The sequence below is a fragment of the Gekko japonicus genome, unplaced genomic scaffold (assembly GCF_001447785.1).
Source record: "Gekko japonicus isolate JY-2015 unplaced genomic scaffold, Gekko_japonicus_V1.1 scaffold767, whole genome shotgun sequence".
Classification (NCBI taxonomy): Eukaryota; Metazoa; Chordata; class Lepidosauria; order Squamata; family Gekkonidae; genus Gekko; species Gekko japonicus.
In genome coordinates, this window is record NW_015161972.1 from 621,280 (window position 1) to 639,727 (window position 18,448).

General features: G+C 41.0%; 1 protein-coding gene across 2 annotated transcripts in view; it reads right to left on the reverse strand.

Moving 5' to 3' along the window:
- ANKRD28 (ankyrin repeat domain 28) overlaps positions 1 to 18,448 on the reverse strand; it is a 68,533-nt gene that overhangs the window by 20,502 nt on the left and 29,583 nt on the right. Inside the window, exons 5-13 of one of the 2 annotated variants that reach the window (XM_015429693.1) lie at positions 17,512 to 17,654; positions 14,606 to 14,818; positions 12,283 to 12,361; positions 10,753 to 10,867; positions 10,241 to 10,323; positions 3,887 to 3,950; positions 3,592 to 3,660; positions 2,680 to 2,820; positions 50 to 161 (exon numbers count right to left, since the gene is read on the reverse strand). In XM_015429693.1, coding sequence (XP_015285179.1) covers positions 50 to 161; positions 2,680 to 2,820; positions 3,592 to 3,660; positions 3,887 to 3,950; positions 10,241 to 10,323; positions 10,753 to 10,867; positions 12,283 to 12,361; positions 14,606 to 14,818; positions 17,512 to 17,654 — 1,019 coding nt within the window. Of the gene's footprint in view, positions 1 to 49; positions 162 to 2,679; positions 2,821 to 3,591; positions 3,661 to 3,886; positions 3,951 to 10,240; positions 10,324 to 10,748; positions 10,868 to 12,282; positions 12,362 to 14,605; positions 14,819 to 17,511; positions 17,655 to 18,448 lie in introns of those variants that run through there. The other variant, XM_015429694.1, reaches the window with a different exon arrangement.

The window sequence follows — 18,448 nt, forward strand, 5'->3', positions numbered from 1 at the left end:
TATAACTAGTATTTCCTGCTAAACAACTTTCATAGTTAAGTTCACCTACCAATTCAAGGCATAAGCGATGACCATAAGCAGCAGAATAATGAACAGCATTGTATCCTTGTTTGTCTCGAATACCTGGATTTGCATCATTTCTTAATAAGTATTCCAGGCACCTAAGAAAAATAAAGGGTATTTTGAGCAACTAGAGGAACCCATGAACCCTGAAACCAGCCTCCTTTCAGCTTCCTCCCTATGAACAGGTGACTGGCATCATCAAATGTGACAACGCTGTCCATGTGTTTAGTGCTGTTATGGGTTTGCATTAGAGTTAGCATTCTCCCATACAGGTTAACAAAAGTACTTTTGAAAATGCTGGGAAATTTCCTTATTTAAAGTGAACAGAAATAATTAGCCCCTACATTTTTTATGGATCACTTTTTCTAGCTGACATTCTAGGAAATACAGTCAATGTTTTAATGCTTTTATCCTCATAGAGAATGCCTTCTAAATTTGAATTTATCTGAAACTATTTAAACTGCATTCTGACACAATAAACAATATTATATGCATTCCAAAATGATGGTCTAAGTGCTGCTCCCAAGCCCAATTCAAGGTGTTGGTTTTGACCTTAAAAGCCCTACATGGCTTGGCACCAAGGTATCTGATAGATGGTCTTCTCCCATATGCTTTTTTTTTTTTTTTGCAGTTTAAATTTTTTTCTCCCATATGCTTTTGACTGGGAACAAAGATCATACAGAAAGGCACTCTTGACTGTCCCACCAGACACAGAAATTCATCTGGTGGGTACATGAGACTGCCTTTTCAGTGACAAATGCTATGATTGTAGAACAGCCTCCCCAGGAAGGTGCGCCTGGCCGCCTCATTCTCAATCTTTAGGAGGTAGCTGAAGATAATTTTATTCACAATGGCATTTGATCAATTTCAGTCCTACTGCCCACCAGCAGTTTTAAATTACTGATTTTAAACTAGCGGCTTTTATGTATTTTAGTGTGTTTTGTTTATATTGTAAGCTGCCTTGAGTTCTTGTTAAGATAGAAAGGCAGGTAATAAATGTTTAAAATAAATAAATAAATATTTTCATAGACTGGTACAAGACTGTTTGTTTAGAATTTTTATAGATTACTTAAAAGAACCTGATGTAATGTACATCTGTTAAAAATAATGGGTATGTCAAACAACTCATCTAGCAGTTCCTGTTATACAATACACAAAGGGTTTTTCAAGTTTCAACTCATTTGCAAATATACAGGAACAGAATTGTGAATATTGTTCAGTTATTTTTTAAGCAATAATAGAGAGATCTGGATATCACCATAAAACATATGTTCAGAAGAACAAACTGCTAAACGTAATCATTTAAGGATTCCAAAGAACTTCCTTTGAATCACTTTCAAATCCTAACAGCACAACTTTTAGAATTCAAGCTCCTGGCTCTGCAAAACAGACAAGACATTTCAGCACAAACTAGGGCATCATATTTGACAGGTGCTCTGGTACTTTGGACTGCAACTGAGAAATCCAGGCATGCAGGAGAGACTGAAAACAGGATTGATAAATATATCTGCCTGGGGTCCCACACTGCACTACCAGAAAGTGCTTTTGGAACTATTTCTATGTACACCTAACAATTGTTATTAGCCATTCAGTCATGTTCGACTCTTGGTGATTCTATGAGCCGGGTCTCTCCATGTTTTCTGATCTTGTACTGTTTCTTTGAGTTGTTCCATGCTCAGGCTGGTGTTGACTTTTATGGTGTCTAGCCACCGTGTTCTCTGGCAGCCCAGTTTCCTTTTGCCACTAACCTATCCAAGCAATTACCACATCATAATTAGTAATCCATAAAGTTCTTTTCAGGAAAAAATCCTTAGGTAAAAGAAAACAAGCTACTGGAAGGAACAGGGTATGGGTAATGTTTACCCCCAAGTACAGTGCCAATATATTTGCAGTACTGCCTCTTACAATGCAATCCTGAACAGTCCACATGAAGTCAATGAGCTTAGAAGGATTTAACTCTATTTAGAATAGCACTGTTAGTGGCTGAGAGGAGGAAACAATTCACCCGCAGAATGAGACATAACTGCATTAGGGGAAACTCCCTCCAAATATATGTAGTTTCTTTTCCCTGTCACTGTTGCTCTAACTTCCTCTTTTATCTGTTCGGTATATTCACCTATAATGGATCTCCTGGACTTACAGATTCTTCTTTGTATTTTACAAAGGTGGATAACAAAGGTAGATAGCAAAGTTAATATTGCATCAACACTCTCCCTGTTATTCAGAAAAAATTTTTTTAGCTCTATGCAATTAAAGAGAAAGTAAATGTTGACAACTTCCTTTATAGTTGATGTTCTGTCATGTTTTTATGAAGAAACTTTCCCTCCCCTTTATTGTAACTGAATTTTAAAATAATGACCCCTCAAGTCTTAGGAGACAGACATTATTTACATGGACGTCCAACGAAAAATACTTTTATTACTACTGTTAACTCATGCAGAAAAATGAACATATGAAGAACAAAAGTAGCTCAACTGTCACTGTGTCCTTCTAGCAATATTATTATTTTAACATGATATCCTAAAAAGGAGAAAAATAAAATGCATATGATTATTTAGACTAGCAACTTGGCACAGATGTTCTTAACAAGATTTCTGAAAATTATGCTATACTTACTTCCCATCAGTATCAGATGCAGCTGCATAGTGCAGTGGCGTACAGCCCCTTTCATCAAGGTCATTTACACTAGCTCCAGAACCCACAAGGGCAAACAGGCACTGGTAATTACAGTTGGCAGCAGCATAATGTAGCGGAGTTCTATGGTATATTTAATCAGAAAAAAAGTTACGTACATAGTGACAAAGCTGCTTCTGACACCTAACCTGCTTACAAAGCTACTATAAAACTATTTCTCTCTTAATATTTCAGTTATGAAAGAATTTTATCAGAGGAGTACACACTTAACTGAGGTGAATCCAGCCTTACTCCACCCTATTATATCTTCAAAAACTATATTAAATATATGTTTACGTGACATTATAGCACAGAGTATGCAAGTCTCACCATAATCCAAGATCACTTTGTAAACAGTACGGAAGTGAGATAACAACCACCACCCCCTTCTAATACTTGTACTGCCTCAGATGGTACTGGACATATGTGCGCAGAAATTATGTATTTAAAATCCTATAAACATAAAATTCAATACATGCATGCCAGATTCCTGGATTGGCTTTCAGATAGTAATTGTGAGATTCAGATATACATGCATTACTTTATATTATCCATACGCCCGATGTAAGGATATCTGGTTGTCACTGCTCAGTAGCTGGGGTGGGAAGGAGAAATCTTGCTCCCTCACAGTCAATGGGGAGAGGGAACTGGTATGAACAGAGTAACTTTATTTACTAGATTTGGATTTCGGAGGCAGATGAAGTGAGACTCGGGTTTGCCATGACAGCTCTACGCTTCCCAGATGTTGCGGTGTGATCGCGCCCGGAAAATCCGCCTATCATCTGTCTCAGTAGCGTGGCTACTGCTCCGTGTGACCGCAGCCTCTGTGTATAGAAAAAGATCATCATGACTTACCTTCCAAATTTGTCTTTTTTATTGAAGTCTGCACCTGTGTTGAGCAGCAGATTTAGGCACTCCAAGTTTCTGAAAAACAAAATTGGATACTGAAAGCTTTTTTTTAGTAAATGAGATGTCCTATTATATATATACCTTCATAATATGCCAGTTTAAATATTTTGAACAAACATTTCTTCATGAACTGCAAGCTTTGAAACAATGAATATTAATGAGGATGATCAAAAAAAGAATTCCCTTTTATCCTTTCAAACACCAAATTTTAAAAATGGCTTGAAACTATGAAGATACACACCCTCCAGCTGCAGCTGCATGGAGACACGTCCTGCCGAAATCATCTGGAGTATCTACGTCAAAGCCTACAAAAGAAGTAGAAGCCCTCTTTGAAATGCATATCTTCTGCCCAGCTTTTAAGAGTACTTCTATATACAGTGGTTTAAACAAAAATCACTTCCTCTAGAAAGTAGCTCACTGTCAAACATATATTCTGCTAAAACCACTTTGAACCCACATTTGCAGCACTGGTAATGGCAACAACATTATTGTGGTCTTTTTCTGTTATACTACTGTATCGGAAGACATACACTGAAAAACTTGAATTATGGAGTATGGAATAAACGGAAAAGAGCAAAAACCTTAAGATGGCATATAGAAGGCCAACCAATGGCTTAAGTTAATCAATTTAAATACTTGGGAATCCATTTTGATGTATCCCTTTTGTGGAAACTACATTTGGCCTTGACAAGGATTATGCCCTAAGAACAGGGAGGACAATTGTAAAGTATTATTATACAGTAGGTGGCGAATTTGTCCCCTTGGCTATAAAGGTATATAATTCCAAAGTAATAAATCAGTACTTTTATGGTGCGGAAATTTGGATAGATGCCGTCTCTGGCAGAATGGACTCTATTCAATATGACTTTCTCTGGCACATATTGGCTACACCCAGATGTGTTTCGGGTGTGGTGTTGAGAGCTGAATTGGGCGAATCAGCAATGGATTCCATGGATTAAAACATTCCTTTTGAATGTTAAGATCTTAAAATCTGAGGGAGGGTCTACCCTCCTTGAACTTTTACAAGCAGACACATATAATAGCCAATGGGATCAACTACTGGAAAAGAAAATTAAATGTTTAGGTATAACAAACAATATGGTGAAGATCATGGAGACCAAATAAATTATTAGGCTAATTGAATTGTGTGTTAAGAAATTGTATATTAACAGCACATCTTTCAGGGCTTGCAGGATATGCTCGGTGTCTTATTTGGGCCATTGCCCTTCCGATGCAACTGCTGAAGAACTTTTATCAGTTGACAATACCAAAGTTCAGAAGAGCTTTTACTCTGGCCAGAATGAATTCTCTTCCTTCAGCAGTCTTGGAAGGCAGATATTAAAAAATGCCATACGCAAATAGAATATGTAGATGCTCACTTGATAAAGTTGAAACTATTGAGCATATGTTTATAGAGTGTCCTATATTTAATGAGCTCAGGGCCAGTTTAATTACTCCTTTATTCCAAATGATGTAAAGGTCTAACAAGGCACCTGATAGTATACGGGTACAGGTGACTTGGTTATTATCAGATACAAACAATTCTGTTACTCTTTCTGTGGCAAAATTTGTAGGGGCAATAATCAAACAGCAGCAGAAGAATATCAAGTAAGGTCTTAATTTATTTGATCTGTACTGACATTAACACAGAGGCCACCAATGTGGTGCCCACTGACATATTTCCTTAAATACACTGGGAACAGGAAATCAGCCAAGAATTAGTTGGGCCTTTGGTTGCCCAAAGAATAAAAGGATTACTATAGAAAGATGAGAAGATGGCAGAGAAGCTCAATGGGTATTTTGTTTCTGTGTTCACTGTGGAAAGTGTGGGGCATGTATCTATTCAAGGCCACTATTTTCAAGAAGGGAGTCTGAAGAACTGAGTCAAATTGAGACGACAAGAGATAAAATTCAAGATTTACTGGGGAAACTGATATATCTTTGGGTCCTGATCGCATTCATACTATAGTTCTTAGGGAACTGAAGTATTGATCTACTAACCCATGTATGTAACCTACCACTAAATGTTTCACTAAATATAATCTATCACTAAACTATCGCTGAACTAGAAGACTGGAGAGAAGCTTAAAAAGGGGTCCAGAGGGTAACCAGGAAATTACAAGTCATTTAGCCTAACATCTTTCCCAGGCAAATTTGTAGAAAATGTAATCAAAGATAGAATTATTAGGCACATAGAGGAACAAAGCCTGCTGAGGGAAAAATCAGCATGGCTTCTGCAAAGGGAAGTCCTACCTCACCAACCTTTTGGAGTTCTCTGAGAAAGTGAACAGACATGTAGACAATAGTGACCCAGTAGATTTCATATACTTGTACTTTCAAAAGGCTTTTGACAAGGTACCTCACAAAAGACTCATGAGTAAACTCAGCAGTTGTGAGGTAAGAGGACTGGTCCTCTTATGGATTAAAAATAGATTAAATGGCAGGAAGCGAAGAGTAGGAATAAATGGGCAGTTCTCACAATGGAAGGAAGGAAGCAGTGGGGTCTCACAAGGATCAGTATTGGGGCTGGTACTAGTCATAAATGATCTGGAATGATCAAAAATTATCTGGGGTGAGCAGTGTAGGAGCCAAGTTTCCAAATGACACAACATTATTTATGATGGTGAAAAACAAGACGGCCGTGAAGAGCTCCAGGAGGATTCCCACAAATTGGGTGAGTGGGTAACAATGGGGCAAATGAAGTTCAGTGTTAATAAGTGTAAGGTGATGCACACTGGAACAAAAAATCCCAACTTCAGGTATAGATTAATGGGGTCTGAAGTTGCTGAGACCAGAGGAAAAACAATCGTGAGATTGTATCAGACAACTCATTGAAAGTATCAACCAGCCCAGTGTGCTGTAGCTGTTAAAAAAGACAAACTATGTTGGAGACAAAAAACAAAATGGCCAATATTATAATACTCTTGTATAGGTCTATGGTGCATCCTCATTTGGAATACTGTGTGCAGTTCTGGTCACTCTACCTCGTATGTATCACAAAGTTTATTGCAATGTTTGCCAATGGTGCAATTCAACTCTGTATTCTATGCTGTTTTTAATGCATTCTGCTCCAGTTTTGTAACCCAGCCTTATATACCTTTGATGGTATGTTTTGAATAATTCCTACAATAATTTTTTATATTCCATAATCTGCCTTGACTCTCAAGTGAGAATGGTTATACAGGAAGTAAACAAATATCAGGCCCTGACCCAGATGGCCCAATCTCCTCAGGTCTCAGAAGTTATGCAGGGTGAGTTAGGGTTAGGAAATTCCTGGATATTTGGAGGGGGAGAGCCTGGAAAGGGTGAGGTTTGGGGTGGGTAGATACCTCAAAAGGCCATAATGCTATGAAGCCCGCCCTCCAAAGCAACTATTTCCTGCGGGAACTGACGTCTGGAGATCTGTTTTAATTCCAGGAGATCTTTAGGCCCCAACTTGAGGTTGGCAACTATACAGTCAGCCCTGTTAGTACTTTGATTGGAGACCACCAAGGGAGCCCAGGTTAGGGTTAACAGCTCCAGGCTGCGAAATACCTGGAAATTCTGGGGATGGAGCCTGGGGAGGGTGGGGTTTGAGGAGGGGAAGGACCTCAGCCGCACAGTCCACCCTCCAAAGCAGCCATTTTCTCCAAGGGAACTGATTTTGGTCACCTGGAGATAATTACAATAGCAGGGGATATCTCCAGGTACCACCAAAATTGCCTTGAAACCTGTATGGGGTCACCATGAGTCAGCTGCAACTTGACTTCCACCATAAATAAATCCCCCTGAGACAAGTATGTTTAAAGGGCAATTTAATGTACGTGTGTTTTTGAAAGGTGAGGATCTAAGGACTTGTACACTGGTATCTCTGAAGTTTACTTTTGTTCATGTGTGATGAAGGAGTTGTGTGTGTGTTCTTATTTTAATGTGTAAAATAAACCTTCAAGAGAATTTTGCCTCAATAACTTTTTTTTAAAAAGAGCAGACTTTTTAAAAGCCTGCATTTCCTTGAACTAGTAGAGCCTCACTGTTCATCCCTCAGTACTAGCTTCATTCACTATAAAGTCTGCACTTCAAGCTTGCTTGTGGAAGAGCTGCTTCATCCAGTTAGTAGCCAAGAGGCAACACTGCACAATTTGCCCCATTTTCACTCATGGCAGCAAACAGGAAACTACTACGTATAATTTAATATATTTGTTTTGTATGTTTGTAAACTTATTTTTTTTAAAAAAAGTGTTGACCCACTCATGGGGTAAGTTTTCTGCTCACGAAACCGCACATTTTAGAGAAACAGTGATCACAAGGACATTCACTTAATTCTGGTGAAGTTCTGGCTCATACTATTTACCAAATAAAATGAAACGAGTGAACTGTGTGTGAATATCTGTTTTGTAAGCTGAAGCAGCTTTAGATATACAACTGATTTGCTGCTCACTAGTACCCAGGGCTGGCTCACCCGCTAGGCGAACTAGGCATTCGCCTAGAGTGCTGGGCCCTAGATGAGGCGCCGAAGTTCGTCTCCTCCCCTCCAAAAGCCCACGCGCCGCCACTCGCCTCCCCGGCTCCGCTGCTGAAGCAGCCGCGTCCCCAGCCAGCCCCGCATCCCCCGCCCCCATCCTCGAGCGCCACTGTCTGCTGCAGCAGCTTCCCAGCTGTCGGGCAGGGGAGAGGCGGCCTGCTGGCCCTTCTGGGCGACTTCTCTGTGGTGGGGCGGTTGTGGCTTTGACGCGCCTAGCCACCCCACGCGATGGGGGAGCCAGCAGCGGTGTTGCTAGTGCTCGGAGGAGGAGGAGGCTGCCGCTATCGGGAGCCCCCCGGCGGCGTCGAAGGCAGGAAGGAGGCGAAGGCAGGAAGGAGAGAGCGCCCGGCAAGGCCAGTGAGTGCAGCGGCGGGGGGGGGAGGCACGGGCGTGTGGGGACGGGCCCCCCGGGAGACCCCCCCTCTCCAATCCCCGTTCTCTAGGCCAGCTGGTGCTACCGCGCCAACATGGAGAGGCGGCCTGGCCCTTCTGGGCGACTTCTCTGTGGTGGGGCGGTTGTGGCTTCAGCGTGCCTGGCCATGGGGGAGCCAGTGGGGTGGGGGGAGGGAGGAAGGGAGGGCGCAGGCGGGCAGGGATGGACCCCCCCGGGAGACCCCCCTCTCCAATCCCCCCATTCTCCAGGCGGTGTGGTGGCGCTGCACCAACATGGCCGGAGGTGCAGAGGAGATACGGCGTCCCCCTTGCCTCCTGCACAGTCCCCCCCCCGTGCACGCCAGGTGCTGGCATCCGAGCGGGGGGGAGGAGAGGGAGGTGTTACAGCAGGAGGAAGGCGGGGGGGCTCAGTGCTGCTGCAACTCGCGCTGCTGCAACTTTCAGGAAGCTTTGTTCCCCCCCACACACACACGTTTCCAGGCCCCACCGGGAGGTTGGCAACTGCGCCTCACCTAGGGCACAGGAACACCTTGGGCTGGCCCTGCTAGTACCATACAATGACCAAAGAAACTGAACATCAGGAATCTGTCCAACCACTAAAATATAACACATTAGTGACTAAAAGCTACAGAATAAGCAGACCATTGCTTTTGTATTAATAAATGTTAGTGCCAGTTACATATCACAGTAGCAAGCAATTCTGGGTTACTTTCAATCTTTCTGTAAAGGGACAAGTTTATTTCTCTTCTCACTAAGAACCACTGTATGTCTCAAAGAGGTTAGGTTTCAAACTGCATGTGCATTGTTCGCTTGAGTGATATGACCAACTGTGCATAAATGCTTCCTAGATATAGCAAGCTTAAAACTAATACATCCTCAGATAAGAGTATGTAATATAGAAGGGGAAAGCATTTCAAGGGCATGAGGGACAAAACTAAAGTTCCAAACAGATTTACAAATCTAAAGTACCACATAGAAATTGCTATTTGTTTTTGTTTGTAACAATACATTGAAAGCCTGATAACCAAACTACATAAACCAGAGTTCTTGGAACCAAACTTGATTATATCACCAAGAAAGTTACTAGTCTTTGTCCTTGGTGCCCTTAAGCATGGTGACACAGGAGGCTTTAGAACAAATGCCATTTAATGCTTCAAATATAAACAAACTCAGTGTAATGAGAAAATGAGAAAAGCGCAGACATAAAGATACAAGATTAACATATTGTGAATTGTACATAGAGCAGTTGTATTTATCATTACAGGGAATCATTCAAACAGTAAAGCTGCACCAATTTAACAGCCAAAATGTTATGCTGAGGAAACAAGTCAATACCTCCAGAATTATTATTTTTTTAAATTACAACCAGGGGATCTAAGAGGAATTGTGGGGGGGGGCACTTGGACGTCCCTGCCAAATGCTATCATCCCTCGATTTCTACACTCTCAAGCAGGTTATGAACACTTTTTTAAAGTCTGCAGATAAAGGAACAATTTTCACAGGGATTATTACACTGACAGTAAATTTATACTTGGACAGTGGAGGGGGTAGGTCAACATGGGTAGAGGTGAAGAATTTAGATAATCAGGGTTGGAATCAAAATCAATTATTTTATTCTATAGTATCAAATAAATAAACAAAGAATCAAAAACGATACAAAGGGGCTGAGGTAAAAAGTAAATAAATTTTGAAAGAGCTTACCTGATGAAAGCAGTTTTCTGCAACAGTCTGAAAATCCACTTAATGCTGCCAAATGGAGAGGAAACATTCCATGTATACCCCGCCTAAGATACACCATAATCAGACATCACAGTCTCATTACAATCAATCCAGTAACCCAAAGTGTCACACTAAATCCCATGTTTATAAGGTTGCATTTAATTTCCCTTAGAGTAATTAATTTAAGAAAAACATTTAATACATTTGAACAAAACCTGTTACATTTAAACACAGTACAGTCTTTCAGAATGACAGTCAGTTCAAAAGTGAGCCTTATCTATATTGACAGGAGAAATATGAAAGGCTTCTTTTTATTTTGGAGGCTATATTCTTATGTTCAACAAGCTGTGTGGGACAGTAAAACATTGTTAGAATGGTTTAAATATTACATAAAGATTTAAGATTTGTGGAACTTATATGCCAATACTACTTTCTCGACAGACATAGGTGTCTTAAATATTTTAGAATGCTTCAAATCATTGAATGTTACTTACTTTGCAGTGTCAGCACCACTCGTAATTAATGTGTTGATTAGTAGTTCATGGCCATATCGTGCCGCTATGTGCAAAGGTGTATTTCCATTCTTATCTTCACAGTCTATTTCAGCTCCTGGAAAGTCAATTGTAAAATAATTGTGTCTTCGGTTGCACAGAAATTAACTTGAAGATAGGAAGTTTCACAATGAGCTTCTCAACTGGCTGAGCGTTCCCATGTGTTTAAAGGCTGCTTCCCACTTCAAAAAAGAAGCTAGGAAAGAGATTTGTGTGGTCTTCCCTCCCTAATTGTGGGTGTCATGAAAAGTCAGACTCAAGGATATCCTGCACAAGTGAGACTCAGAAGTGCCAGACAGCCTGTAGAGCTCACAGATCTCAATGCAGAAGGAAATGGAGAGTCCCGTTTCCTACAGTATAGTAATAACTTTTAAAAAAGGAAATCTGAGTCATTCGGTTTATTCTTTGTAATGTGGAACAGCTCTATGATGAAAAAAAACCCCTCAATACTGATGTCACATGCGTCCCAGAGAAGTCTCCAGTACAGTGAATCCATAGGCAGGGCAAACAGATGATTGGCTGGCTTTACATTTTAAGATACACAGGTAAAAGACACAGCTAATCTATTAACTGAATTATTCAAAACTAGGAATAAGGCCTGTTGTGGAAATAAATACAATGAGCTCTAGAAAGAGGCTCTGGGCAGGTGCCCCAGCCTTGGGCACTCAGCATCAATTTGCTATGGTGACCTCAGCAGGGTATAATGACACAGAGTCCACCCTGCAAAGCAGCCACTTTCTCCAGGGGAAATGATCTCTGCCATCTGGAGAGCAGTTGTAATTCTGAGTGATCTCCAGCCCTCACCTGGAGATTGACAATGGTTCCACAGAAGAAAATAACTGTTTTGGAGGGTGGACTCTATGACATTCTATTCAGCTGAGGCCTCTCCCCTCCCCAAACGCTGCCTTCCGTAGATTCCACCACAAAATCTCTAGGAATTTCCCAACATGGAGCTGACAACCCTAGTCAGGACTGGCCCCAATGAGTTCCCCACAAAGGCCAAAGTTGACCAGGAAAGGGGCTCCTGCCTTTGCCTTTTTACTGACAGAACCAAGCTTGGTTGCCTAGCAACAGCCACTAGGGGGAAAGTAGCCAACCAGCCCCAGAGGAGCCAAGTAGGAGAAGAGTCTTCATCAGAAGAGAGAGCCATTTTGGCAGTTTATTCTGACAGGGAATATTGGCCAGGCTGGCAGTGCATGGGGGAGAGGAATGGACCCAGCACACAGCCAATGGCATGCAAATACTCTTGAGTGGCAGTTGGTGGGTCAATGGCTGATGGAGCGCACAGCACAGCCAATGGGAGAGCTGGAAAGTGCCAATATGGCTTTTATATATTTCAGATGCCAAACTTGCTATTTCTCACATAACAGTGACAGAGACATCATTACAACATCAATTTGCTTAAGCAGCTGAACACAGTACCAATCTGGAATTAAAAAACATAACTCATAGTTCAAAATGTTTTCTTGTTACCATTCTGGATAATGGTTTGTGATCTTGAAAATCTTCCATGGATTGCTGTCATATGCAGTGGTGTTTTCCCATCTTTACTCTGGGGAAAAAGAAGTCAACCCATGGCTACCAAGTAATTGCACAAGTTCAGCATGGACAGAATAGAATATTGGTTCTTTTTCTGCATTGTATTCCCTTTCCTGCATTCCTGCCAAACTGTTTTGGTGGCAGCAAGCCAAAGCAAAACTGTAGTCTTTTCTGCAACACAGTTTTGTCAACGTTGCTAACGGCTGTTATAGCAGTGAATAGCACCACTGTGACACACTCTCAAAACTATGCCTTTATAACATCAGCTTTCTGGATGACAGTGACAGCAGACAAGCACTGACACCTAGCACCATGTCCACATCCCAAGCTATAAAACCAAAGCAATTAAAGCAAGCTTTTAATGTAATCTGCTATAAACATTAGATTTGTTTTTAATGTTCCCCAGATCCTTTGAGGTCAACTATAAACTTAAGCAACTAATTATAAAAAAACCAATCCTTAATACACCTATTCAGTTTTGAAGGAAGACAGTATTTGAGACACATGGTCATTCACTCATAAAAACATCCTTGAAGTAGGTCAACCATAACGCATGAAAGGGTTCCATTATTATTATAATTGCTGATCAGCCTCAAAGCATTATTATAGCTATGAATGATCTACAGTATAAATATAAACAGAAAAATATCTGTACATGTGATAGCAACTGTACATTCATATTTAGAGAATAATGTTTTTTCCTTCACAAATACTGTGATAATTCCGTTCTCTGAAATGTCATGTGTACAAAATAGTCACAAAGGTGTTATAACTGTCAGATATTGTTTAAATTCCTTAGCTTTAGCACAGCACGACCTTACCCAGCACCACCATTTGCAGCTCAGGGGAGGGTGATGCAAGGAAAGCGTACAGCAGCTCCACACTGCCACGAGGCTTATAAGGGGTGGGATTGGCTGCTGGGCTGGCCAGCCTAATCAGCCAGGGTCAGCCCTGAGGGATAAGGCAGAGCAGCCCCCACCGGTATTTAAGACCATGCTATGGCCAGATCTCCCCTGTTCTATCTGCTTGGTTTTTCCCACCCACCCTCTCCCTTCTTTCATTCAGTTGTTATGGGTCAATTTACAGTACCGTGCTATTACTTTATTGCTTTTCTTGTTACAGCTTGGGTACTTTGGACATTGGGTGGTCCCTCAAGGGGGGCAGCCTACATGCCCTCCTCCCGCAGTTTGGGGACTCCCTCAAGGGATCTTGAAGGTAGAGCCACTTAGTCGCATGCCCAGCTCAGGGGCTGTCAGCTGCCTTCACCACCAGGTGACAAGGGGACCATGCAGCAGCTAATGCCTACATGGATTCTGGAGTTTTGCCATTCCATGGTGTCATCACCCAACAGGTGGGCTGGGGAGATTGTGGTTATCAGGTGGCACATGGGTTGCCCGATGCTGGATCTGTCCCCATGCTGTACCAATGCTCCTTCGGCTGTATCCAATAAATGCTGTGACCATGTTTTCACCAATTCTGGGTTTGTTTGTGTTCCTTCCTCTGCATTGCCCCTCTATCCCCCGAGCCTGCAAATCTATACTTCTGTGTATGTATATGAGGGGTGTGCATTCAGTATTTACCGAGTAAAATAAATACCTGAAAAATACCTTATCGGCAATGCTCCTTCTAAGCAGTGGAGTCTTGTGAGCAAAAATTCTACTTTGTGAACTACTGGCATTATAGTTGTGAGCAAGCGATTTGGCTACTGCATAAATTAGTTTGCTCTGAAGCCATCCTTCCTGAGCTAAGACAAAAATGTGTGAGCCAGAGGCTAAAAAACTGTGAGCTAGCTCACACTAACTCAGCTTAGAGGGGAACACTGCTTATCGGTATTTTGGGGGTATTTCCAAAAACTGAATCAGATTGTCTAATCTATAATCGGCTACCAAAATAGAGAATCCCAGTATAAACCAATATTCCAGGGATCTGTTCCACTAATGACAATACATTTCCCCAGTGCAAGAAGCCTCTTGTATCAGGCTAAGTCTCCTTGTACTGCTGTTATCAGAATGGTGTCCCAGATCAACTGGAATTCATCACAGCCTTCTCTACTTTCAATGGGATATGGAAAGTAGTCTGAGAATCAATGAACCAGCATAATACTGAACACTCCCATATATACCACACGATAAAATGCATTAGTTGAACAGATGAGTTTCTATTTTACATTATTACATTTTAAAGCCAAATCAATAAAATATAAAAATGTCATAAGTATTGTTACAGCTTTTAAAATTCACCTTTCAGTTCATTTTACCTTCATATTCACATCTGCACCATTACAGACCAGAAGTTCTAAACACAATGCTCCATGGGTTGATGCAGCCGCAAAATGTAAAGGTGTAAATCCCTTCTCGTTCATTTGATTTACATTAGCACCACAGTCTATCAGTTCATTTACTACAACATCTTGTCCATTGAAACAAGCAACATGAAGAGGTGTGTTTCCATATGCATTTGGTTCATTCATCTGTTAGGAGACAACATCATGTGCATTTTATGAAGTCCTTCCACAACATTTATATGCAACAAAATCTTATGAACCATGATACTTGTTATCCAAAAACGACATTCATTAACTGGATGTGAATATAAACAGAATGAAATTGCTCAGAGGACAGGCCATAGCTCTGTACTAGAATACAAATGCAGATGTTCAAATGTAATTCCTACTAAAATAATACAAGGTAAGCAAGGATGGGAAAGACTAGTGCATGAGATTCTGAAGAGCCCTTGTAGTTAAAGTAGACAGTGCTGGATTAGGTTGCATTATCAGCCAACACATGCATGACAGAGATTACGGATCTCTACAAAAAGTAAATTGTTTATATGCAGCCACTATTTGAATTGGGGCGCAGAGGAAGAGAAGAGAGGATTTAACCATTCAAGGCCTACTCAGTTCCACTAAATTCAGCTCCCAATGCTTTAGTTAGTTCTAAAAAAAAAATGATGTGCACTTACTTGCATTTTCCCTTTAAAATATTAATAATCATACAAAATTCAATTAGCAAAACTGAGGAGAGGCTAAAGAATTAAATCCATTCTTCCTTCCAACATGACCCAGTTCAAAATCAGTTACACATGTAAGCAAATGTATCTTCTACATGCTTATGGAGATCCATGATCCCTGCTGTATCTCTTTTGGCCCTCACTGTAAGGTAGCTTCTTCATTTCAAATATTACGTAAAGAATTTAGCTGTAACTGGTACAGTTGTTATTGCAGAAAAAAAATTCAAAGTTTTAAGGCAGTTTTTGTTTCTTTGAAATCTATTCAGGATTGTTCAGCCCTTTTAAGCCTTTTGTTATGCCTCCTTCACCTTCCTTTTCTATTTATAGCTTGCATGCACAGCATTTAATTCTTTTGTCTACTAATTGATCTACTAAAAAAACTTTGTATCTCACTTTTCCATCCAACTGATATACTTCCAAGTTAAAACACAAATTACATTAACAGACATTGCTGCAATAAAACCACAGCCACAGCTTAATAAGGCAGCCTCAACTAGTTTCATTTGTAAAAACATAGCTACAGTCTGAAGATCTACATATATCTACTACTGGGCAACAAACCTGCAACAGCCCTCCTGAAAAGGACATTGTCCGGCACATGCCAATCTCAACAATGATGGAGCAAGGCAGACCTCCCATGAGGGGGAATTCCAGAGCTAGTTGTCAGCTTTAGACTCTTTCCTCCAACATAAAATTCCTCACTTAATGAAGGGAACCGTCAGATCCAACACTTTACAAGTACCAACATCTGCATTTGAAATTGGGTATCAGAAACACTGAACACACTACTGAAGCCAGAGTGATTGTTCACTGGATGATATCATTAGACAAAAGAATTAAAGAGAGGGGGGGGGGAGAGAAACAGCTTAGGGAAAATAGCTGTGATTCCGCAAGTTATATCCAAGAGGCCCCAATCTCAAGGAAAAACATTCTTTCCCAGGGAGCAGAGCTATAAATTATTCAAATTTCTAGAGGAACAGAGATGAGCTTCCCATGTAGAGATAACCATTTGCCCAACTGCCTGAAAGGGGCAAGATGGATGGCTATCTGGATGGCTTGAACTGTACCAGAAAGGTTTGAGACATAGGCTTTCCTTTCCTTTTGTACCCTTAGAAGCTCATTGATTCACAAATCTTGAGCAGCAGAAGACACATATTTCTTATTTTTAGATGCAAGGGCTAAAAGGACTGAGACAAATTTTGCAATTGCTAGAATAATCTTAGAATTCCTATCACTGAGCAAAAGAGACACATGCTCTAAGCTGATTGGAGAAAGGGTAGAGAGTGATCCATGTGAAGTTTCACTCCCAAACTCAGGATAGGATGAAGGGAAACCCACCCAGCTGGGACAGGAAGGGTTAAAAGATCTGGACACCTTGCCAGTCAGAAGTGCTCAAGCCAGAACCAAGAACAAGAGAGGGGACAGAGTGAAGTCTATCTTGACCAGTCTTTATTTTCGATATTCCAGCAGGCTTTGTTCACTGGACTGTAAGGCTTAGATTGGCTGCATACATTATATTTTATTTCCTTTCCTTTCCTGAGAGTCAGTTTATTGTAGTGGTTAAGTGCACGGACTTTAATCTGGGAGAACTAGGTTTGATTCCTCACTCCTCCACTTGCAGCTGTTGGATGACCTTGGGCAAGCCATAGTTCTGTCAGAGCTGTTCCTGAAAGAACAGTTCTTGAAAGAGCTCTCTCAGCCCCTCCTACCTCACAGGGTGTCTGTTGTGGGAAGGGGAAGGGGATGGAGTTTGTAAGCCGCTCTGAGACTCTGAGTGAAGGGTGGGGTATAAATTCAATCCTTTCTTCTTCTCTTCTTTTTCTTCCTCAGTTCTGCAGGGGGTTGGACTAGATGGCCTGTATGGTGCCTTCCAACTCTGTGATTCTACATAGAAGATCTATGGCAAAGAACTGCACTGTCATTTCTATGCTTAAATCGTAACTCACAAAAACCACAGCCTATTAAACTGTAACTGGATTCTGCAAGAAGTCTGGAAAAGGTTTAGGAGATAAATTTTGTATACAACACTGATTATTTGAGAAACATCATTATAAATACACTGTGCCAAAACTATTCCTCTTAAGAAAGTGTTTCCATATCTTAACGGTGTGAAAGAATGACAAGAAGCAACTTAAGACATCTTGTATTACTTACATCAACTCCAAGATCCAGAAGATACTTGACTACACTGATCATTCCACTGGAGGCAGCAGCATGTAGCGGTGTATAGGATTTCTTGTCTTTACAAGTCACTTCAGCTCCATGGGCTACAAGGAGTTTTACTACATCAATATGACCTGAACAAAGAAAATTAATGTTTGTATAGCTTCTGGTTTTAACTGGTAGATTGGTCAATTAAAGCCTTAATCAGCTACTTAAACAGGTTTAAACCCCAGGAGATGGCCATACTGGTTTTTGAGCCTATTCCTGGGGTGCTATAAGTGTCCATTCCTTTTTTTAAAAAAAACCTTTCTTACTAGCATTGGGTGTTAGCTCTTATTTATTAAATACTAACTCAAGGACTCAGAAAGGCCTCTGAGTACAAAGCAGTACTGGTAATATGCAAATATATGCAAATTACTTCAGCAAGTGATGGACAGCCCTAATTGGTTTTTTCTCTTTTGTAAAATTTATGCCTAACCATTAGTCATATTTTACATGTGAAACACCCATGACAGATATATTTCAAATTCTAAAAGGAGCATTAACAGCCTTTTCAGCCTACAGTAAAAGACCGCCAGCTAGTCACCTATAACACAACAAGCAGCTTCAGACAGTAGCCAGGGACAGTAGCCAGGAATGCACATTTCCATCTTGATGGAAACCCCCAACAAACACTGGATGATTCCGACAAAATGCATATTCAGTGTGCTCAGGGGTCATTTCATAGAAAAAGAGGTGCAGGAGCTTATTAGCATGACTCATTATTAGCATAACTTATTTGCACATGCCACATCGCCTGACATCACCAGAAGTGTGTCAGAAGGCAACATCCAATGCTCAGGCTCCACTCCACAGGTGAGTAAAACTGACCCACTCTACCTCCATTCCCTTCCCCATCCAGCCTGCCAGGCAGGACAGCTGGGGAAGG